Source organism: Topomyia yanbarensis, chromosome 2 (genome assembly GCF_030247195.1).
Source record: "Topomyia yanbarensis strain Yona2022 chromosome 2, ASM3024719v1, whole genome shotgun sequence".
NCBI classification, from domain to species: domain Eukaryota; kingdom Metazoa; phylum Arthropoda; class Insecta; order Diptera; family Culicidae; genus Topomyia; species Topomyia yanbarensis.
The window spans coordinates 226865323-226889386 of NC_080671.1; the positions used below are offsets into that span (position 1 = coordinate 226865323).

Below are 24064 nucleotides of genomic sequence, written 5' to 3' on the forward strand. Positions count from 1 at the left end.
AAATTTTCCCTGATCAAATCCCGACGCCAATCCCGTGCGAAATCCCGTGACCCATTTCCCGAACTGTAAACTAGCCTTTAAATGGAAACTACCACGGTTTACCTAATTTTAAGTTCCCCCACGCTACCACGTCAAAGGAACTCAATTTTAGGTAGTTGTTCGTTTCCGTGTAAGTCAGTTCCTACACGGTTTAATAAAACAACCTGCAGAATAAGTTCTTTTAACTTACTTTTGAGTTGTGCGTCGCTTTCGCTCTTACCCACACTCACGCAAATTGACTAGCGAAATTCATTAAATTTGCCTTATGAAACCATAAAAAATACAAAAACGCGATTTCATAAGTCACTTATAGATTTCATAAGGTTCTTATGATTTTCATAATCGAAAAGTATGATACAATAATGAAATGAGTATGATTTTCATTGGCGCGCCTTATGATTTTTATCGCTGCCACTAGTACGTTAAAAGAAGATCATTCTAATGATAAATCAAAATGGAGAACATCGTGTTGGACGAGCTTATGCTAATAGCAGATTTTCTTTCGGAGGCTCCAGCAATTTGCTTGGATATTTTCAAAGGTAGTATTGACCAAATTATAAAACAAATAAACTAGCACCAATTTTTACATTCAGGTGCTGGAATCAAAACAATGAATTTGATAACATTCAACGAAAGCGAGTTCGCGGCTGCCATCAGCGCTACTAGCAATACAACGTTCGAGGTCAGTCAATTGTGGTGTTGGGTTACAAACTGGCGTGAAAGGAATGTAAGTATAGTTTTATATTTACTATCCTATGTACTAAATCGTAATTTTTACTTCCCGCGATAGAATCTGGTTAATGCATCAATACTGCCCTGTGAAACAAACGATAACGTTGTCTTAAGCACGCAGACACAAAACAAAAAGACCTCGGATCTTTCCCTAACAGCGAATGATTTTGGCAAGGATTCCATCGCAATGAACGACGCCCGCCTGGAGGTGAGACCAACATACGATTCACAATTCACAAATCAAAACAGACTATTTTATCAACATTTTCAGCCATATAAGTCACCGGTAGCTACCACCGGAACTGAGGACAATTTTTATATGCGTTCTTTTCTTTCTCAAGATGAGAGCTGTGATAATTCTAAAACAGAGGTGGAATTGTACACAACCAAACGATACCGAAAATAGCTCAAGTTTGTTTTTTTTTCTCAGGAAACACAAACGATTCACCAAGCAGACATTTCGGATTACTTCAGAACCGAACAAGTAGAAGATGTTTCTGAATGTGTTGAAGATAATACAAATTCAAACGAACAGGTTGAGGTCCGACAGAACAAGGTATTTGTAAATACAGTTGCTTCTCTAATCTTCCGGTCATCACATCGCATGCTTTGGTATTGTTAGTATGAATAACAAACATGAAGATGTGACACAAGGCGCCAACAGCGCACTAAAATCCTGTCAATCCTATTTTTCATTGGATTGTCTGCTCTAAATATATCACCAGGGGACCATTCATAAATGATGTTGGATATTGACAATAGGGGAAGAGCGTCACGTAACGAGATAAAAAATAAAAATGAATTTTAGACGTATCAGCGGATCAGGGATAAAAAAAAACGAACAACATTGCTTATGAATGGCCCCCACACAAAGAATATTCCATAACGAATATCACGTAACATCGGTGACAGAGCATTGGGATCAAGGCCAAGTCCCCCCTGGGTCGTGCAAAACTGAGAAGCAACATCAATTTAGGCACAGATAGCAGACGTCCATTTATTTTCATTTTGTTTTCTTTTGTCTTTTCATTTGTTTCTCCTGCTATGATGTCTAAATCGATCGAGCGTGTCGACCAAGGAAACCGAAAGCCAGTGGCCCAAACAGACCAGGAACAGGAGGGAGGACTACGAACAAGGGAACGGACAACTGAGGAGAAATCGTTTACCTATTTATTATAACTACGATACTAATCACAATTATTTTGCTTTTCTTGTTTCGTTTCAGCAAACCAAAATCTAAACGGACTAGCACATACGAACAGTTAGGCTTTGTAGGTTCTCATCTTGACAGAGTCTAGATGGGCGGATGAACGTCTGCCAGAGGGTGGGCTGAGAAATGACAATGACACTGTACGAGATGGCGCTGGGCCTGTGGCCTTCGACTGGCATGGTCCATTCTCATTGATTCGGAAGTCTTCTTGGCTGGTTGGTAGATATGTGCTCCTACTTGCAAGTTGATCAATTCGCTTGGGTGGGGGACATGTAGATCCTACTAGTTGTCGACTCTTTTGATCGTGAGTATAAGGCTAGTTCAGGAAAGGAGTGCAGGACTGGCACCTAAGAGATAGTTAATTATTCAGGATTTGTTCTTATGATTATTAAACTCGATCAAGCACACCGGCTCTCAGAAATGATAAGCAACCCTTTCGGTGTGGTCTGTTCGAGTCGAACCAGGCGGACATTCGTTTCGAGCAAACTTCATGTGGAGAAATATTGCTTACGCCTTTATTGGCAGAGATTCTTTTTAACGAAATCCTAAAATACCTTCACTGGTATAGCTACTCAGGATAATAATAATAGAAAAATTAAGGGTTTGCCTGGTCCATAATGTAATGAAAATGTATATTGACTAGAACAGGGATAATTGAGTTATGTTATAAGATAGAGAAGAAGCAGCACAGTTGTAAGATAGAGAAGAAACAGCACAGTTGAAGGAAAAGTATTCGCGAGTAAGGACTAATACTGCTAATAGTCGATTGATCTGCTTCGGACCTAGGAGACAAAAAGGAGATTAGGAAGAGACAGAAGCGGATTCAATGCGAAATTTGCCAATATGACGTTGACCCCAAGGCGATGGTAGGATGATTTTCCATAGGATGACAGACTAGATGACACGACGTTACACGCTCTGAACTTGCGCCAAATAGTTTGTATTCGATTGATCCGCTTCTGACCTAGGGGACCCATGAGGAGATCAGGAAGAAAATAGAAGCGGAATCAAGGCGAAGTTTTAATTGCATCACTGACGACTTAGCACGCGTTGTTAGGAGCAGGATACATTGGACCAGACAAAATAGAGAACTTGACGTTACACACTTCGAGACAAACAGGCGCAAAATTTAGTCCTCCTCCCGAGGACCGGTGTTTATTTGGCGGACAGTCGCTAATCCTTCCGATTTTGCAAATTTTGTCTCGCGGGACGGACCGAGATCCCTCAAGCTATAAGCTGCAGTCCTATCAGCCCGTTAAAAAAAAAAAAAATATCATTTCAGGAGACTATTTATTTCTTTATACAAATGAAAACTGAACCTAGCTGTTTTGTACATAACATTCGAAAGAAATCATCGATGAAATTTTATTTGAAATAGTTTTTAGGTTCTTTTTCCAACATTATATTAATTTATAAATGGTATAATCTTCGATTTCATTTTTAGCTGGACATTGATTATAAGAAACTAGGTTTGGGTGACCCAAACGAGGCGTGCAAAAAATGGAATTCCCTATTCCAACCCATTGCAAAATACGTTGCTAAACACGCCAAGGATCCTTCATCGAAAGAGCTGATCCGCGACATCCAAGATCAACAGCATTCTCTTGGTAAGACATTAAAAACAAAATTTCTCCTGTTGGCTTTCAGGCATTTTATTTAGGCATCAGGGAATACGTGTTGTTTAGTTCATCTATTTTTGTTTTGATGTCATGGACCGAAAACAGACTTGGTTTCAGAAAATAGTATTTCACGGAGCCAACGATTTTTCGATATATTCATGTCCGCGGCTCAAGTTTTGATTCACTCCGAAGGATGTACTGTAAGATCTTTTATTATGCTTGTTTCCATATTTGCCATCATTTCAGCAAACTGTGAGTAACGAGAAGTATAAAAATTAGATACTTAATAAGCTTCAATACCAAACAAATCTCACCTGTTTTCTGTGGTTTGAACAATTAAAAGTTTAAAACTAACACTAACTTTGTTAATCTGTAAAATAGTTTTCACTATCAGATTCTCGTTAACACTAATAAAATTACTTATAATATCCAAAATAAACCGACTGATAAAAAACAGCCTACTACTATGTTCACATTAGCACTGATATCAAGTGACATACGGATTACCTTGATATCCGACGATATTAAGTGCCATATTACTTGATATCCCATACAACTCGAATGTTATCTCATATCATCATTTATGTGTGATATCCGGGATATCATGAATCAAATCAAGTCAAATTGTCAAAAGTGGCGACTGGCAACACGGATAGCGGCATTGAACGCACTCATTTGCGAAATGTCATTTTGAAAATTCAGTGGTTCGCAGCAACCGATCACAGTTTTTGCACATAAGAAAAAACAACAATACATAACTATGGCTACAGACTCAAGCCAAAAGTGTTACACAATCTCGGTATCGGAACACTGGCAAAGAGACGGTTCGAAGCACCATTAGAACCATCAATCTTGGTTTCCAGGTAAGTAGCCTTCCAAATTTTTCAATTGATTCAATCAATTGAATAAAAATCTTTCGATGTGAATTCTTCCAGCCGCGATGAACACTCGTCGAAACGAGATGACAAGTCGTGCGATGCATATACATATCACTACAAGTTTCGCCGAGCGGACAATTTTGGGCCTAGCGAAAGTAGTGTCGATAATCACTATCCGGACCAATCCCTATCGGTAATGTTGGTGATTATCGTGGAAACGATGGTCCTAATGGTGATCAAATCCTACACATAAAGAATGCTTCACAAATGGATTATGGATCTCATCCGAGTCAGTTCATGGGGGTGGTGATGGCGGTAGTGTATGTTCACTTGATGATAAAGCACGGCTGTATCAAGACGTTTCGACAAGGTCCGGTACTAACAAGAACACACGGCGACAGTGTATGTTGAATCAGTTAACATTTGCGTCTCCGTGACACCTTTCACTCATCAACCCAGGTGCCTGATTGGCTCCAGTCCAAACAACTGTCAACCGAATTCAACCAAACCACCCGCAAACGATCGGGAATTTATTCATGTTTCTCAGGTTGTACATGTTCGACAGGTCAGCCAACCGACTTCGGAAATACACGAAAATTTCGTGCGGTCAGTTTGAGGGTCAATTATGCTACCTTCATTAAGCCTTCAACATCCAGCTTTAATTCTGGCATCACCACAACATGTAAATGATCAAAACTCATATGCAATCACTTTGAAGTCATGGGACAGCAACGGCCACATCCGGGCATCCCGGAACCGGTTCCGGGGGATCTCGTAGATCCGAAATGCGCCACCTTTACCAAAAGGAACATCAAATACTACACATTCTCATGAAGAACACAACGATGCAAATTGCACACCAGTAGACCATTCCTTAATCCCTTCGGAAGCATCCGAGAGATCCAGGAATTGATCCCGAGGGACCCCCTGGGACCGGCCTCCGGAAACAATAAACCCCATCCGTGAAACAATTGGACCAACATACACCTATCGTACGGCACATCAAATTACATCAGCGTGTTGATCTATGAACAATCACGTTTAAGGTAAGCTGGATAGACTGAAACAAGGGTGGGTTCCGGTTCCTCAGGTCAAACATTTTTGATGAATATTCCTGTCGTGCGGTACATCAAATTACATCAGCTCGACAATCTATGAACAATACTAGCACGTTTGAAGCCATTCGAGCTCATGAGAACACTTTACGACCGGTTCGGAATATTCCGGAATCCTGTAAGGACCAAACATTTTTGGTGAATAGGAATGTTTGTACCGAAGTATCGGACCACGGAATAACCGAACCGATCGTACAGTGTCCCCGTGTGTTCAGATAACCTACAACAGAATTGCATGGTTTAAGGATCATCAAACTGATGTTACTCTATGTGCCGCATGACAAGCACATTCACCAAAAATGTTTAATCCGAACAACCGGATCACGAAATAATCGGAACCAGTCGTAAACTTGCCTGTGTGTCCGTATGATCCCAAACGAAATCACAATGTTCATAGATCATGAATGTAATGATGTTATTTGATGTGCCGCACGACAGGTATATGTTGGTCCAACCATTTCACAGACAAGGCCTGCTAGTTCCGGAAACCGGTCCCAGGAAGTCCCTCGTAATCGGCTCCTAGATGTCCCGGATGCTTCCGAAAAAGTCCAGGAATAGTCTACTAGTGTCCAACTTTCATCGTTGTGCACTCTTCATGAGAATCTGTAGCATTTGATACGCCTTTTGGTAAAGTTGGCGCATTTCGGATTTTTCTGGTCCCCCGTAACCTGCTCCAGAATGCCCGGACATGGCCATTACCATCCCAACATAAGCTCGAAGGGTTCACACTTGAGTTTTGACCATGTGCATGCCACAGTAATACCAGCCCCAAGGCAGGAGTTGAAAACTTAATGAAAATAGCATAAACGACCCTCGGACAGACCCCAACGAATTTCCGTATAAATTCGGAACCGGTTATCTATCCTGTCCAATATATACAGCCCAAGAAACCTGAATGAACTCCAAATCGTCCGCAAGTGGTCTGGTTGAATTCGGTTGACAATCGTCCAAACTAGAGCCAATAAAGCACCCAAATTGATCAGTGAAAAGCATCACAGGGACGCAAAGGTTAATGCAAAATGTAATTAGTATGTACAGCTGTTTGAACTAAACTTAATTTATGAAGAAACAATATAATTTAAGGAAATAGTTATATTACGGGTTGATGAAATCTATGATACTTATCATATAAAATGACGTGACGTGTATGCTCTGTAACCATTGTTGTGTGTAGCTCATCAGACGAAGACATGATAAAAAATGAATAAACGATTGAAAATATAGTATTGTAAGTCAAGGAAAACTAAATCCGAAACATTTAAACTATAAAGTGTATTAGTGTGCAAAGCCTCTCGCATAACCACGTGTTACTGTAATGTATACTAGAGTTGATCAGGTTTTATACACTATACACATTTCTTTGTATGTTATCTGTTGTATTATTTTTTCATAAACATTAGATCCACTGTCATTGTTGGGCTCTAGAAAAAAAAATTGAAGTAACTTCATACAGATTTTTCAGACGGTGCTATGGCTGGCAGTAACTCAGGATGAAATTACAATCCGAGTCCTGGATATCCTGCCGATATCGTCCAAGGAAACGTTTGGCGCCATCGCATACAACATTTTGCAAATATCCACGCATTCGCGATTTTCGAATAAGAGCACGCTGAGTACAAAAATAATGTTCTTCTTTTGGTTGCCATGCACAATATTTATAGACCTACGGGACAGCCCCTGCCGTAATGATCTCTAGTGATAACCAGGACTCTACAATTTACAATTCTATAGAATTTAATATTGTTTGTCAATCATATTACTCCAAGAATCTTGAAATCGGTTCCAGAATGACCCAGTGTACCCGGCCAATAATTCATTGGTCGCGAGTGGATCTGTTTATCCTACATTGTAGATGAGAATACGTATCACACCATGGTACTGATATCTTCAATACAGATTATTGGGGGAAAATCAAGATTCCCCGATCTTTCAGATTACCGAGACCAGTAGGAAGTTAAGAGTTCTTCTACATCTAGATGTTCAAGTAATAGTTTTTATATGTGGCCCTTCAACCCTGTCATATCATTGTAGATTTGCAAGAATACATTACTGACATTTTAATCTGACCACGTTAACCACCTTGACCGATTCCAGAGGTCATTGGAAATGCAACTAAATAGGAATCTTCTAAGTTCAGCAAATCTAGGTTGAGGCTATAAAAGCCAAAATTGGTCGGCTGTCAGTATTTAGTTTCTGGATAATTATTGAATGATCTGGAGGTATAGTTCTGAAAACACGAAATATTTAGTGAATGTCGATCCCCAGCAAATGTTTCCTGAGTGTAGCACGTATTTCTAATTCACTGCATAAAGGCTGGTCGTAAAACTAAAACTAAAATAAACAATGAATCAACTTCTTCCGTTGCATTGTTAATTTTCTACATTTTTTTTTGCTTGACGACCAACTTGAAATTGATGACACTTCAGTTGACAATTCAAACGTCAAGTGATATCATCTAAATTGAATGTGAACACTTTGACGTGATATCCATATCACCTCGGCATATCAAGTAATATCAGTGCTAATGTGAACATAGTATAACCAAAACAATGGGTTTGTTCCAGTACTCGATTCTTGCTCAGGGGTGCCAACCTTCCAGATTTATCTGGATTCTTCCAAATTTTTAAGTGTCGTCCAGGCTACAGACACTTTAAGACTTGCAGTAAAACCTAGGATAGGATCCGCCAGCTCTGTCCCCTATTTTTGAACCAATTCTGAACCAGCTCGTGATTGGACGAAAGTGACATTGGCAAACGTTCGGCTTGGAAACTAAAAGTACTAAAGGGCTGCTTGGAAGTGTTGTCGTATTGACATTAAATGTAAAACGACGATTGTTTACTGTGTTGTTTTTTTGTTTTCCCGAGATACCGCTTTCTTTCCATAACGTCCGTCTGTAATTATGAAGTGCAAGGCATTTTCTGGCAGACGAATTCAAACATATTATCCAGAACTGAAGTTCTACAGGTGTCCGAGAGATCCGGTAGCGCGGTGTGTGGATTAATGCGGAAATGTCTCTTTTCGAAGTCTAACCGAGTAACTGACTATTTAGCCTAAGTATGAAAATATTTTCAACTTCATGTAAAAATTGTCTTTGTTCCAGCGCCGAGTAAATTGGGAGTATTGTCTATCGCGAGATAATATAGCATTTCGTCGAGTTGTTGCTATATGGGATACACACGAGTGCGGTCGAAACAAAAACAAACGTCAAAATGTTTTCTCACTCGCACTGATGCAGACTAGATGGGCGCGTAATTCAACACACGGCCCGGTGGCGCATGGCTGAATAGTCGCAATGTGGATTTAAGAAAAGATTCGCAATACTTTGGAGCAAACCGTGAAAAAGCTATTCCGGAAATCGCTTCTTGTTCTTCTTTTAGTATTATCGATACAGTTGAATTTTACAGTTTTCAACTGCATCAATCATCGGTGTAAATAGAAGCGTGTTATTTTCTACTGCTGTTTTCTCCGAAAAAATCACATGAAGTACTGGAACAAACCTATATACCTATACAAACTAAATAAAAATTAAGCCTTGCAAAAAAGTAGTTTTAGAATATTTAAACTAAATGCGAACAGAGAAGATTGATCTTGTGAATGAGGGTGCTCGACTCAGAAAGCAACTTACAAAAATGAAGAGCATGGAAATATTTTGTATACATATTTTCACGTAATGGCCAACAACAAATATATATTATTTTGCTTTGCTGTATTCCGATGGAAAACCCGTAATGATCATTTAAATGCGGATATAAAGACTAAATCATTGATTTTTCCCGGAGCGTGAAATTGATACATAATATAGAATATTCTTGTTGCAGTTGAAAGCTGGAAAATCCAACCAGCGAAAATCGTATTTTCTCTGGTTCTAAACAATAGAATCACGTCGAAAGTGGTGAGCTGTTTTCGTACAATGATGCGCTATCCAGCGAACTACTTCCGACATCATGGATTAACACTAAACAGGAGAAAAACCGATTGTCGCTGGATGGATTTTCCAGTTTTCAACTGCAACCAGAATATTTTAATCAGAAGTTTTGGACACGATTGTAACAAAACAAATATTTTGGCAACATTGGTCGACTGGGGGTATGTCGTTTTCAGCAGGGATTAGCAAAATATAAGAAGAAGCTAGAGAAGAAGTCAGCTGGCGGATCCCTGAGTGCATATAAGGAGAGTGACGACACTGTCAAAATTGGAACAATTATTATTTGTCAGTGTCATTCCAAACGAGTCAAATTCATGTATTTTGACAGGTCGTTTGTTCGTTCGGAATATCACTGACGGATAATCATGACAGTTGTCTTCACTCTCCTTACATACACTCTGGCGGATCCTATCCTAGAGTAAAACTAACTAAATCGAAACTGGCATCACGGCAGATCCCATACACGCTCATTCAAAACTACTCAAAATTTGAGTACACAACACTCAATTTCAAAAATGGGAGCAATATGTCAAAAAATGAGTTTTTATTTGAGTAAAATTAACTCAACTAGTGAGTAATTTTCGAAATTTCAAGTGAAAAAAGCACTTATAGACAAGAAAAAGTTAATGAACTTCGACGTTAATTAAAACTTGGATAAAAGACCAAGTCGCGAACATAGCAGTTGTAGAGTTGCTTCGGATCATTCACAAAATTAAAAGGTAAGTTTATCTAAGTTTTGCTTCTATTCAAATCAATTACCCTTTCCTGTTTTTTGTAGTTTCTGCCATTACAACGAGGCGCTGATTTACATGAAATAGGAGGAGAAACATTCTCGGATTATATTTCCAGGCATCGTTAGCGCCTGGAGGTTCAGGTAAATGATATTTGAAGTCCCGGTGAGATTTTTTGCTGCTATATTAAAAATACGAATTGATTATTTTTTGCATTTGCTTTTTGAGTAAAATCTACTCAAAGTTGACATTTTCATCCCAAACTCAAAACTGAGTAAACGAAGCAAACTCATTTTTTGACTACATGCACTTTTTATGAAATTGGCTGGCCACTCAAATTTGAGTTTTTACGAATGAGCGTGTAAGCTTTGCATGGGCTTCCTCTATTTCCCCTCACAAAACCATCATGCTCGTTTGGCTGCAATGTCATATATACAGGTAGGGCTAAGACGGCACTTTGGTATTCGTAAGATGAATCTTACATGAGTGGTGTGAGTGATATCAGAATAAATCGACTTGCTTTCGTCATACCGGTCGTTCGGCTCCCATTGAATCGTGTGAACGCTATGACGTCGACCCGTTTTGCTTCTGGATTGTTTACATATTTTTGGTGGCCAACATTGGCAAACCGTGTGTTCTGCCACACCTATATATAACTCATTGGTTTGGCTGCACTTTTTGACAGTCCGTTTGGCTGCAATTTTTGATACTTCGCAGATTTATGTTTGTCTGATCCAGATTTATCCAGACAATTTGAAAAATAAGTTACAGAAAATAAAATAAGTGACAAGAATGAATAGTTGATTTTACCATCTTTTAAGCTGCAAATTTTCAAAACAAAACTTTTTAAAAAAGCCGGAAACACAACATACATAGTTTTTTCGCTAAAATTGAACAAATTTTGTCGAATTTTCATCAGCTGGAAGTCCCAGCAATCCAAGATGCTGAAAGCTCAGAGATCCAATCTTAATCTATGTTGAAAATTAAGCGTTTGAGATGGTCAGATTGGCAGCGCAAATATCGAATTTTCAGTAAACTGTAATATATTTGTTAACATAAATATGTTTCATTCAAAAATTACATTTATAGCTCTCCCAAAAAATTAGGCCGTCTAGGCAATTCCAGATTTTCTCAAAAAATATTACAGATGTTTTGGGAAACACTTGGCATCCCTGCTTGCTTCCACCCGGTCAAACCAGAGTCAGCAATAAGTTTGTTCCAGTACACGCTTCTTGCTCCCATAGTTGTTCCGGAGCAAAAAACTTGCTTCTTTTTCCTCCGGTTTGCTACCAGAAGAAGGAAAAATCGAAGAAAGTACACGGCCATGTTTCTCCCTGTTTGCTCCGGAGTACTTCTAGATTCTTCTGGTACTGGAACAAACTTAATATTGGCTCAGTGATTCCAGCTCAAATGCAATAACCCACTGAGAAGACCAAAAAATGTTTCAAAATCGTTCAACACGGGTCCAACGATGGACGTCTGTTGAACGTTTATTTGGACGTCGTCCAACGAACGCCCTTCATTGGACGATTTTAAAACCAACCGTTCTTACTCAAAGTACGGCCGGAAATGAGCTGGAATACTGGTTGATTCTAGTTAGTATTCCGTCCGTTAGTCACTGGAGCCGTACAGAATACGCACTAGAACCAGCCAACATTCCGGCTCATTTTTCGGCAGAACAGTACTGTCCAACGAACGTTCTTGATTGGACGATCAACCGTTCTTACCCAGTAAAGTTCAACCGGAAATGAGCCGGAATTTCGGCTGGTCCCAGCTCGTACACCGGCTCCAGTTCTAGTTAGAATCGGTTGTGTCACTGGAGCCGGTGTACGAACTGAAGCCAGCTGGAATTCCGGCTCATTTCCGGTTGAACTTTACTGGGTAGGGGGTAGTATTCCGACTCCAGTAGTGACACGAACGTTTCTAATTAGGGTAATTGTTTACTTTAGCTACTTTTCCCCCTGTAAGTGGAAAACATGTTTTTCTTTCGTGAATATGTTAGTTTAGTGTTGCAGATTCATAAAAAAGAGGCGGAAAGCGAAAATTTTTAATAATTTATTAGACTAAAAATAAGTTCTACCTACTAACCTTGCACATAGGGTTATTGTGCTCCCGAAAGTAAGGTTTTTGGCGAAGCTAGTTTAATGCGGCTATGCCGCATAGCCGAGTCCAAGGATCCGAAGCGGCGCAAAGCCGCTGAGGATCCGCTGGAGGAGCCTTCCTTGTACTTGTCATCAGAAACGTAAACAAACCTGTGATCCACTCGTTTGCCCGGTATACTCAAACATAGAGGCTATCACTAGTTTAAGTCCGACTGAGCGGCAGCGAAGTCGGATAGCACCCAATTGAAACGATGTGGCGTAGCCACATTAGGCAGTGACGATAATTTAATTTTTGCCGATGAATACAATCCTATTGTTACTTAAGGTTGCACAGAGAATGCGCAAAATTCGCAAACGAAAAAAGCAGTTTTTTTTCCACACCGTATGTCAGATCTTCATAAAAATCAATCAGCGTATGTAGAATGTTGTTACAGTACTGCTGATTGATTTTTATGAAGATCTGACATACGGTGTGGAAAAAAACTGCTTTTTTCGTTTGCGAATTTTGCGCATTCTCTGCAACCTTAATAAAACATTGTTAATGCCTAATGTGGCTACGCCACATCGATTTTTTTCTCATGCTGGCCGACTTCGCTACCGCTCAGTCGGACTTAAACTAGGGATAGCCCCTATGTTTGAGTATACCGGGCAAACGAGTGGATCACAGGTTCGCTTACGTTTCCGATGACGAGTACGAGGACTACGGCTATGCGGCATAGCCGCATTAAACTAGCTTCGCCAAAAACCTTACTTTCGGGAGCACAATAACCCTATGAACAAAGTTATTAGGTACAACTTACTTTAAAGCTAATTAATGAATTATTAAAAATTTTCGCTTTCCGCTTCATTTTTATGAATCTACAACACTAATCTAGCATATTCACGAAAGAAAAACATGTTTTTCACTTACAGGGGGAAAAGTAGCTAAAGTAAACAATTACCCTTATTAGAATCTGTTGTGTAACTAGAACCAGAATACCCAGCCAGCATTCCGGATAATTTTCCGGCTGAGCTTACTGGGATTCCGAATAGTTTGACCGAATCGCAGTATCACGGGGCAAGCGAACTATGTTCACATGCCGAACTTAATGCGTAAATGTGACCACAGCCACTGCAGCAGTTTTTTGAGCAACTTCCAGGTAAGTAATAAATTAGTTATTTTTCATAAGTTATATTAACAATTATTTTGTTAATTTAGGAATTCAATCCTGCTCCGCACTAACCACATTTAAACATTAAAAAAGCGAAAATACCAGTAGCAGCCAAACTGTTCCGTATTCGTTAGCAATCAATATCGTAACTGTTAGCAACACAGCTTGACCATGTTTTGCCGGTCTCTAAAGTAATCTGGAATTTGACGAGGTGTAAGAAAATCGGCTGATTAGTGCTGCAACTTATGGAGTTTTTCATTGAAAAACCCCGGGGCGGTGGATTGCACTGGTGTTGCATTTTCTAGCAGAAGAGCAGGCCACTAGACGTGTTTCATTCCCACTTCTGCAAGAAAGTGCAAAACCAGTGCAATCCACTACCCCGGTGTTTTTCAATGAAAAACGACATTATTAGACTATCAGCACCAATGAGTTATATATAGGTGTGGCAGAACACACGGTTTGCCAATGTTGGCCACCAAAAATATGTAAACAATCCAGAAGCAAAACGGGTCGACGTCATAGCGTTCACACGATTCAATGGGAGCCGAACGACCGGTATGACGAAAGCAAGTCGATTTATTCTGATATCACTCACACCACTCATGTAAGATTCATCTTACGAATACCAAAGTGCCGTCTTAGCCCTACCTGTATATATGACATTGTATCAGCACCGGTGCGTAAGCAAATGCGTGTGTATTTTGATTACGCTAAACGATAATAATATATTTAGACACCCGTTTTCGCACCGGTCGTTGGTAAATGGGTTGCCAAAATAATAATCTGTTTTCACACCGGTAGCTGTTATTATAGTAACGTTACATTTTTTTGCAATCATGCAATAAAAAATCGTTTTTTTTAATTATTTGGATTTAATTCAGTGAAAAAAATTTGACTAGAGAGAAAATACATTTATTTATTGAATTCAACAAAACCGTTTCAGTAACAAGTATCGTTCTCTTTTCCAAAAATTATTTTATTGAAATGGTTGCAAATTTATTCAAACTGGAAATGTTCATTGAAATTAAAAGTTAATTGTTGTTTCAATGCAAAAAATGTGTGTACCATTAATTTTGCCGTTTGAAGCAATAAACATTGTATAATTGAATTCAATAAGACATTTTTTTGTTCAAATATGCTAAAATTTTAACATAAAATAATAATTCTGAGAAATTTGATGGGTTCGAGACGGACGACGATTTCTATGAACTAAGGTTTGCCCGGCAGTTATTGTCTGAAGCACATACTACGACGGCTCCGAATCAGGAGTGCAATGAAGAGGATCATGTGTATAAATGGAAACAGACTTGCGGTGGAATAAGTTTTTCGGCCATTCAACGATTGTTTTGCAGAACCAGTTTATACGAACGATCGGTTTCGAAGACACTTTCGTTTTTTATGTATTACGAAGGCTTTGAAGAGGATAATACTATACTGAAAAGCCAGAGAGAAAGTTGGGTTTTACTAAATTTTGCGGAAGCCATCTGACATACATCTTTCGGACGCTACAGTCAAATATATTCGCATGGGAGAAAATTTGCGCGTTATTCTATGTGAGAATCCACCATATCTCAGATAATAGACGTTTAGACAGATTCTGTAGATAGTATAGTTGGCCCTCTCGAAATGGAAACATTACTGTACAACTTGGGCAGAACAGTATACAGTAAACAAAAATAATGAAGTGGTAGCACTTTAAGCGTGGCTTCAATAATGATATTAATTTGCTGAAGTAAACTGCGTTGTTTTTCGAGGTTGATACATGGAGCACGTTGATTCATCATATCATCTAACTTAGAACTAGAATCAAGAATCAGTAGCGACTGGCTCAAATAGCACGTTCCCCATGTTAATCGGAGATTTGTGGTTAAAAGACAATTATCAAAATACACGTTGAGGGGAGGTTCCAAACCAATATTCACCAAACACGGTGTGCTCGTGAACAAAAGGAGTTTCATCAACTCTTTCGTGACTGTTGTGAACTGCGCTGAACCAACAATAGTTTCTCCGGAATTTCACCTCAATGTGGATTATGACCCATCCCAAAAGTTGTTTTTCTTTTACTATTAATATATGACATCCAAGTCAGATTGTATGTGTAAAAATATAACTATCAATTTTAAGCAAGCAACAACTAGCCGCTAGCCGGCGCTACTATCGGCTACCGGTATATCCCGGTCAAACCATTCGGAATTTGATTCGGAATCCTGAATGGAGTCAGTATGGATTCCAAATCAAATGCAACAACCGATTCTGAGTCGGAATCGGTTGTTGCATTTGATTTGGAATCCATAATGACTCCATTCAGAAATCCGAACCGGTTCCGGAATGAGTTTAACTGGGATGGACTTTGCGTGCCGTGCACCCAGTAAAGTTCAATCGGAAATGAGCCGGAATTCTGTCTGGGTCTAATTCGTATTCAAGCTGCAGTGACACAACCGATTCTAACAAGAATCAGTTGTGTTTTGGGGGCAGATCACTCTAGAAATGTATAACGAATTTGCATCAAATTAGAAAAAATGCATTTAATTTCCATTTTTGCACCAACTTTGCACTCTCTCGCAGAAAAGTGTGTTTAACAAACGCTGATTCACTTTTTTCGACGTTTGTTGAATGTAAGGCTAATTTTTTGTACGGTTTTGACGTCTTACACGCAACGCAAAATACATTATTAATTTCTATTTCGATGGAAAGAAATGCATTTAATTTAGCTGATTTTTAAAAATGCATCACAAGTGATCTGCCCCTAGGTTGTGTTACTGGATCCGAAATGCAAATGAGAACTAGCCAACATTCCGACTGATTTTCCGACTAAGCTGAACTCCGTAGTATTCCGGCGCCAATAACACAACCAATTCTAATTAGAATCGGTTTTATTGCTGGAGGTAAAATACTAACTACAACTACATCTACTTCAAGACATAAACATTTAGTGCGTACCCCGTGTCAAATTGGTACACCCGAATTTGTGGCAATTTGATACAGTATATTAACTGAATTCAACATTTTGTTGTCGATACGGTAATTCCAAAGATGGAATCAAATAATGAGTTATTGTTTAAAATTATAAATTTGATTCCAATTTATCAGTATGGCAAAAGAAATAACACGGAATCTTTATTTCAAACAACGGTCCTGTGGGGTAGTGCAAAATTTCTAGCGCCAGCGATAAGAATTACACGGAATCTTTATTTCAAACAACGGTCCTGTGGGGTAGTGCAAAATTTCTAGCGCCAGCGATAAGAATCTTTTTATAATTCGAGGTAGCGTACTGTATCATATGGTGAACACTTGTCTCCAATTTTAACTCAAACAATTTGAAATACTATTAGAGCTTCGCCTGTCAAATGCATGAGCATCGCTTTTTACGATGCGATGAGCTGAAGCGACAATTATGTAATGTAATGTTCAGATTTGCTCTTTTGAATATCATCGATGTATTTCCCATATCAGTCTTCGAATTGTTATGTCTGTTTATCTGTGCTTAGAACGAGCCAAAGGATCTTTTGACGTTTGGCATGGCCAGACACGGGTCATAATCATAGGTAAATTAAACAGTCGAACGTTCGAATATTTTTGAACGTAACGTATGCTGCTTCCAAATTGGTCATCAAATCCACATCCATGCATCCACAGTTGGTATAAAATTCTCGGAGTAAGTCAAAAACTATGGTAACTAATAACGAAAGTGGTTATCCTAGAATTATAAGACATTTCTACATTGTTCGACGTAGAATACTTCTAGTAAATTTATAATAAACGTGTTGCAACAATCAATTTTATTTTCCAACAATTAACTATAAAGTTAATTAACATTTCGTGTTACTGTTACTAAGAGCAATATAAGAAATGTTAAAATGTGTTTAAAATACCAACAACAGCCCAATCCCGTCCTCCCCTTATTTACAGACTAAGTGAATTGAATTTCATGTACATTCACGTTCATGCATTTCACTATACTGCCTATGATCAGTCAGTCCTATTAAGATACGAAATCCCATAGAAAACGGGGCAAACATGCGATCATGGGTAGTATACCACAACATAATATTATCCCTCGAAAATATGATGAACCACCGGATGAAACTAGATGGTGATGATGTAACAGGTGTGATCTGTGTCCGGCCATGCGTACCTATTGGCCACTAAATCCAGCGTTTCTTTTTAGGTATCCTTTTCTGAACCAAGCCCTACAGAGTGTGTGGCAAACTATTATCGTCGTGATCTTTGGTCCGGAATTAAAAACATTTGCGCGAGAAAAAATCACGCTTTTTCTTTCTTGAATCTTAGTTTCCACAGTCCCCACAATCACCACCATTTGTTCGCAGCGATTTTCACGGGTTGGAATCACAGACAGAACATCAATTTAAAAGCCACCTTATCGCTACCACTTCCTATGAAACCATAGCCATCATGATTATTTTCATCGCATTCCTTTGTCTTGGTAATGTCCTAATAATCAACATAGCATCCGTTGATTTCACAGTGACAAAAGCCACTTCTTGGTGTATTCCAACTCATAAAATTAATTGGCAATATTTGTTTATCCGCAAAAATTGAACGAAATAATCGAAAGCTTGAAGGTTTCGTTGGATACTGTCATTAGTCTTCGTATTGGCCTCCAAAGATAAAAGATTCAAAACCAATGAAATTTCGCTTCTTGATAGCATATTTGCCCCTGGGCTGAAAGGTTTCATTATTGGATAATCCTGCTGGTTCGACACGTCAATATCTCTAATTCCATTAGTTTAAGAGAGATTCAAGCTTCGCTACAAAAGCCTTTTGGCTTTTTGATTTGTCCCATCAATCGAATCCTGGGACACACCATGCCCAGCTTGACATAATGCTCCATCGTCCAGTTCAATCCAAGCTGCTTCGATGCACTCATTTTTACTTCCACGCAGGAAACATACAGCATAATCAAAAATATGTGTTATTGAATACAAACAAATACTGTTCATTGCTTCAAACAACAAAATAATTGGTGCGAATCGAGGTTTGAAAATATATTTTCATTAAAACAACAATAAACTTTTAATTTCAAGAATTTTGTTTTAATTTCTGTAAACTTTAAAAAAATCTTATTGAATTCAATCAATTAATTTTCTTGTTTCACAACCAATAATTTTGTTTATTGAGCTCGAATCAAAATTTAACATAACATTTATCGCGAGATCCTATTTTTTACATTTACCTTTGTTTTGCCTCCTTTCTGCGAATAGCAACGTTGGCGCCGGTTGGAAGAAGTTACCAAATATAGACACTCGCTGTAAACCGAAACGATAAGTTTCCATTTCCCAACCTGTTTACAAACCGCCGGTGCGGTGTCGTGTTATGATGACGGTTAGTAAATTGCTTATACCCACGCCCGGTGCTGATAGTCTTAACAGGAGGGTTGGGATGCTAAGCCAATCGTAATAGTAAAAGTAATGATCTCCAGACACATGCAATTTCTTCTTCAGACCATGTGAAAGAATCTGGCGACACGATCAGAATGAGATTGCAATTGCTATAGGCTGGAGCGGAGCAAACGGAACAGCCAATTTGTCAGATTTTCCCTTGTGCAGACAGGTGGTATGTAGGATTTAGCTTTATCTCTGAGACCAGTGACGATAGACATTGAATTACAGATGAAAGTATTCATTACGTTATTACCAACGATAAAAAATTCAATTCTAGGACACGATCATGTGGCTAGACTTCTTGGCTTAGGCGCGACAGCCACGGGATCAAAAATGCCTGAAAAAGTGACCCGCATTTCCCAATATGATTTTTCCACAATATCAATATGACTGCAATTTAGCATTTTTGTTTTTGAAATTGCAATACAGGTAAACTTCGATATAACGTACATCTCGGTTTAAAAATTGTACGTTATATCGAATTGTACGTTATATCGAAGCATGCAAAATCCTCACAGAATTGTTGTTCATGGTACTTTATTTTGTAGAATTTTGATAACGCGTAACTAATTTTGAAAATCTAACCTACCCAACAGTGTGAAACAACTTTTCTCATAAAAAAATTATAGTGGTTGTATAAAAAAGATGCCACAATTAATTTTTGTTTGCTTATATGAATTAAATTTATTGAAAATATTCTTATTTTGACTCCTTTCCTAATTATTAAGTCATTAGTCATTATTATTCTGTCTTGGCTTATTATGTGTTTTTTAATATTCCCACCGTCTCACTGTGATCACCTTCCATACAAAAGTCGGACAAAACCTCAAAAGTAGCCCGAATTTGAAGAAAACTTCACACAAGGGTAATTTTTTGACGCTGAATTCATATTTGATGTTTATTTTTTGTTTTCTTATTGCCTCAAAATTTTGGCACTTAGGGTGGTTCGAAAATTCAACATTTACGAATATAAAGTGCGCTATTTCCGAAAATTCATTTTCAAAAAATTAGGAGCGGTGATTTTTTTAGCAGAATACACATTTTTTCAATTGTTGATAATGATAAGACACATCCATAAAATATATTACGAATCCTGGGTAGTCAAAGGCTACCATGCGTCTCCTTCAGACGTATCATGAAAAATGACGTTTTTTCATACCTCGGGGCAGAAAAAAAACAAAACAAGATATTCATTTTTGGACAGTACAGTACACTAATTTTCAAGTATCATGAGCAACAAGCGATCTTTCCGAACCGTTTCAAAAAAAAAGTATAACCACTTTGAACATTATAACATTAAATTATTGCACGATTTATTATTTGTTTTTCATATCTGAGCGAGAAGAAAGGCTTGTATCGACTAAATCGAATGGCAGCTATAAGTCCAGCGAATAACCTTTCAAATGAAATCAGTTTGACCCCAATCGGAATCTTAACTAAAAAGATATATTCATTTGAATAACTTAGGTTTGAAAATAGTTTTCCTCAGAATTCATTATCTATTTCACCTTTGAAGTTCTGTAAAAAATAAAACTCTCGTCCTCGGGACTTTATATTTTGAGAAGACTCTATTTAACTTGTTACGAAACATAGAAAAATGTTAAATCATGAAAAATCTAAAATAAAAGTTTGAGGTGTTGTCCGACTAGGCGACACTGTGCGTCTGCGTCTCATCAAATAAGAGCAATTTATGAACTTTCATCATTAGAATAGACTATAAAGCTCCACTTGTATCCTCGATTCAAGAATTTCTGAAAATATATTTCAATCCGCTAACTGGTTTCCTAAATACCCCATACCAGTCGTAAAACGCACAGTTGTCCGTGGTACGATCTTTCACTCTTATTTATTTGATGTGACACATAATAGGATTCGAAAACAATCTTCGTTTCTAGTAACCGGATTCAAGAGTCTCGGAAACCAGAAATTTTGATAAATATGACTGGATTCCTTGTAGATCGTCAATGGTACGTCATTTCATGTGTACAACATTACGTCATTTCATGTGTACAACAGACAAAACAATCACGAGTCCAGGGAACTGAATTCAGGGATATCCGAATTCGGAGTTGAATGTGTCCGCATTTCTTGCAATATAAATCGTAGATCTTATGGTTGATGTAATGACCCAAATATCGAGAATAATAAAAAATTGTAATCCTAAGTACTGAATTCAGGAGTTTCAAAAAGCGATTGTAACTGTTTGTCATCAAATATGATAGCACTAGACATGCTATTTTTCGTGGCACAGCATGCTATGAAACTTAAACATTGTCATTCGGCCCAGAGAATCAGACTCCTCAGTCGCGAAACCAACCAACAAAGGTCACACAAATATTATTAGTTTTGTTTTCAGTTAGAACTTACTGATCTTGTATTATTTATTGAGCTACATGTTTGGTTTTAATAAATTACAATCATCCGCAAATGAAATTGAAAAAAATCGCTCTCGTAGCCTTCAATGAAGTAGCCAATTGCTAACATGTTCATTAGAAGCCCAATTAGTACGTTTTAAGATTGTTTATAACATATTGAATTCTTAAAATATGGAATACATGCGTAATTGAAAAGAAATTTGGACCTGAAAAATTAATTAAAAATTTTGTACGTTATATCGAGGAAAAATGTACGTTATATCGAGTGACGCTATATCGAGGGTATGTTATATCGAGGGTACGTTGTATCGAAGATTACCTGTACTTGTTCGTGTAGTCCGTATATTTTTTTACACTAACCTGTGTAACATAGTGTAACGAAAACGCTTTTGATTTGTACAAAAAAATTAAAACACTAAATAATAGTGGCACTTACCCTTGCACGAGGTGTTAGTAATGTCATTACTGAGTAATGTCACTTTTAATGATCGTGTAAGGCGAGTAATGATGGAATTTTAGTAATGACACTACTTAGTAATGACACTTATTGCGCGTGTAAGGGCCTCTAATGAATCTTTTGAAAAGTTTCTCTATTGAGAAATTATCTGGACCATATGCAACTGAATGTCTCCCGAAAACACCTGATCACTTTGGGGTACACATTAGTTTTTAAATGAATATTATTGCCGATGCAGCCAAGGTGATTTTATTTTCAGTGGACGTAGGTTTGTTGCAGCTAAAGAAAATTGGTATCTTTTTTTTTTTTGATTATAGAAGTTTTAACCTTAGGGTCATTCGCCCCTGTTCGGGTTAGAGAAATCTCTTGGAAAAATCTCTAACCCTATGTGCGGGGTTGGGAATCGAACCCAGGTGAGCTGCGTACAAGGTAATCGATTTACCAACTACGCTATGCCCGTCCCCCAAAATTGGTATCTATATCTTTATTATTTTTATATTGATTGTGTTGTTACTGCTGGGCCACTGTCTACAATCTGAGGTCTGCGCATTTAGTGTGTAGGTCGGCGAGGATGTTGCTGCTGCGCGCACTTACCAAAATCTGGGGTATGCGAGTTTAGCGTGTAGGCCGGCTATAAATGTTTCTGCTGGGCGCACTGCCCAAGATCTGGTGTATGTGCGTTTAGTGTGTAGGCTGGCTAGAAACGTCAAACGAGAGAGAATCTGGAGACACATTGCGAGTACGGTCGAGAAGATAATAGCTAAATTTATTAGTGCTAATTAAAATATCCTAATTCTACTTAAGTGAGAAAACTAAAATAAAACCTAAATTTATTATTCTAGTTTAAAAGCGTAAGTAAAAAATAGTGAATTCATAAAGTTAAAACCTAATGTGTTATTCTAATTAAAACACTTACAGAACTAAAAGTTTGGTTAGAATTTATACCCCGAATTCTCCACGTGTAGGGTGGATCATCAATCCGGTGAAAAATACCGAAAGTGTAGGTAAACTATAAGAAAAATTGTATAACCTAACTAAATTTAATATATTTGCAGTATAAAGCTGCACTGCTCTGAACAGACGAAAAGTGCTGCTATTAACCGGTATTTTATTTACATTCCGCCCCAACACAACTTTATAACTTTCGTCATGAGCGATCATAATTCCGGCTCAAAGGACCATGATGGTCCGGGAAACGGTTCGCAACAAACGCCGAACCTAAGCCAGACGGGAGGCTGCGTCGGATGTACGCGCCCCGATTCCTACGATAATTTCGTGCAGTGTGACAACTGCGACAGCTGGTGGCACATGCGTTGTGCGGGAGTAACCAGTTCGATAGAGGAACGGCCGTGGACGTGCCGCAATTGTTTACCACAGAGTGTGGTATCGTCATCCAGCAATCAGTCTGCGCGGGTCGCTTTACGACTGAAGCTCCTCGAGGAAGAGCGCGCAATTGAGCGGCGCAAGTTGGAGGCCGAAAAGAAGGCTTTAGAACTGGAGCGGAAGGCAATGCAGCTGGAGCGGAAGGCAATCCAGGAAAAGTATAGGCTGCTGGAAGAACAACTGACAGAAGGGAATGCCGGCAGCAGAGTAAGTCGTCGTACCAGCATGCAGCGTGTTAATCTCTGGGTCGAGGAACAAATGGTAGAGGATACAGCATCGGCCGCTGCTGTAGTGGACAACAGCGACTTACAAGAACCAACCGATAGCAGTCAGTTGGCAACGTCCGACCGAAGGATGGTCAGCCGGCAAAAGAAGGAGCCAATACAGCCGTCGGCAACGATCCAAAAGGGCAAGGCACCGATAGCGGGTGTGGAGCGCCCTACAGATCGAAGTCAAAAGCAGGAAGCTCAGCAGCGAAATACTGGGGTGATTCCCAAGGAGATTCCGTATTATCGCTCGAATCCGTATGGAGGTAACCTCTTCCCCTCACTGCCCCCCGTACTGCCACCAGGTAAGCCACCCATCTTTATCAATGCATTTTCCGCTCAACAGAGCGAAGACCCATACCATCAATTACAAACGCATGTAGGTTCAATGAACATGACTAATGAGGACCATTATCCCACCCCCTCCGTTCCATTTCCCACATTGAGTGGAAATGGGACACGGTTTGCTCCTAGAGCAATGACACAGCCCAATGTCAACTTCAGTCAAGCGAATGCGCCTCTTCTTTCGGCGACAAACGTAACGTCTGAGCAAACCCCTACTCCCTCGCAGTTAGCCGCGCGACAGATAATGCCCCGTGATTTACCCCCCTTCGCCGGTGATCCCGCGGACTGGCCGATATTTATCAGTGCTTTCGCAAATACGACCGCCGCGTGTGGA

The 24064-nt window shown here is 38.9% G+C and overlaps 2 protein-coding genes and 1 long non-coding RNA gene across 5 annotated transcripts in view; 2 read left to right on the plus strand and 1 right to left on the minus strand.

The window, feature by feature from the left end:
- The window catches only part of LOC131682937 (uncharacterized), a 501049-nt gene that overhangs the window by 356928 nt on the left and 120057 nt on the right, over positions 1-24064 (minus strand). The gene's annotated exons all lie outside the window — the stretch shown is intronic.
- LOC131682942 (uncharacterized) overlaps positions 164-24064 on the plus strand; it is a 53963-nt gene continuing 30062 nt past the window's right edge. The window contains exons 1-6 of the mRNA XM_058964751.1: positions 164-578; positions 633-766; positions 830-979; positions 1043-1141; positions 1202-1327; positions 3426-3588. Coding sequence (XP_058820734.1) covers positions 494-578; positions 633-766; positions 830-979; positions 1043-1141; positions 1202-1327; positions 3426-3588 — 757 coding nt within the window. The 5' untranslated portion in view covers positions 164-493. The remainder of the gene's footprint in view (positions 579-632; positions 767-829; positions 980-1042; positions 1142-1201; positions 1328-3425; positions 3589-24064) is intronic.
- LOC131682943 (uncharacterized) lies at positions 12122-15533 on the plus strand. 3 transcript variants are annotated; one of them, XR_009304277.1, is made up of 3 exons: positions 12122-12181; positions 13320-13490; positions 13550-15533. It is a non-coding gene; the product is annotated as an uncharacterized LOC131682943 (long non-coding RNA). The 3 variants fall into 3 exon arrangements; XR_009304276.1 differs by lacking the exon at positions 12122-12181 and adding an exon at positions 12184-12212 and having other exon boundaries at positions 13302-13490; XR_009304275.1 differs by lacking the exon at positions 12122-12181 and adding an exon at positions 12979-13140 and having other exon boundaries at positions 13264-13490.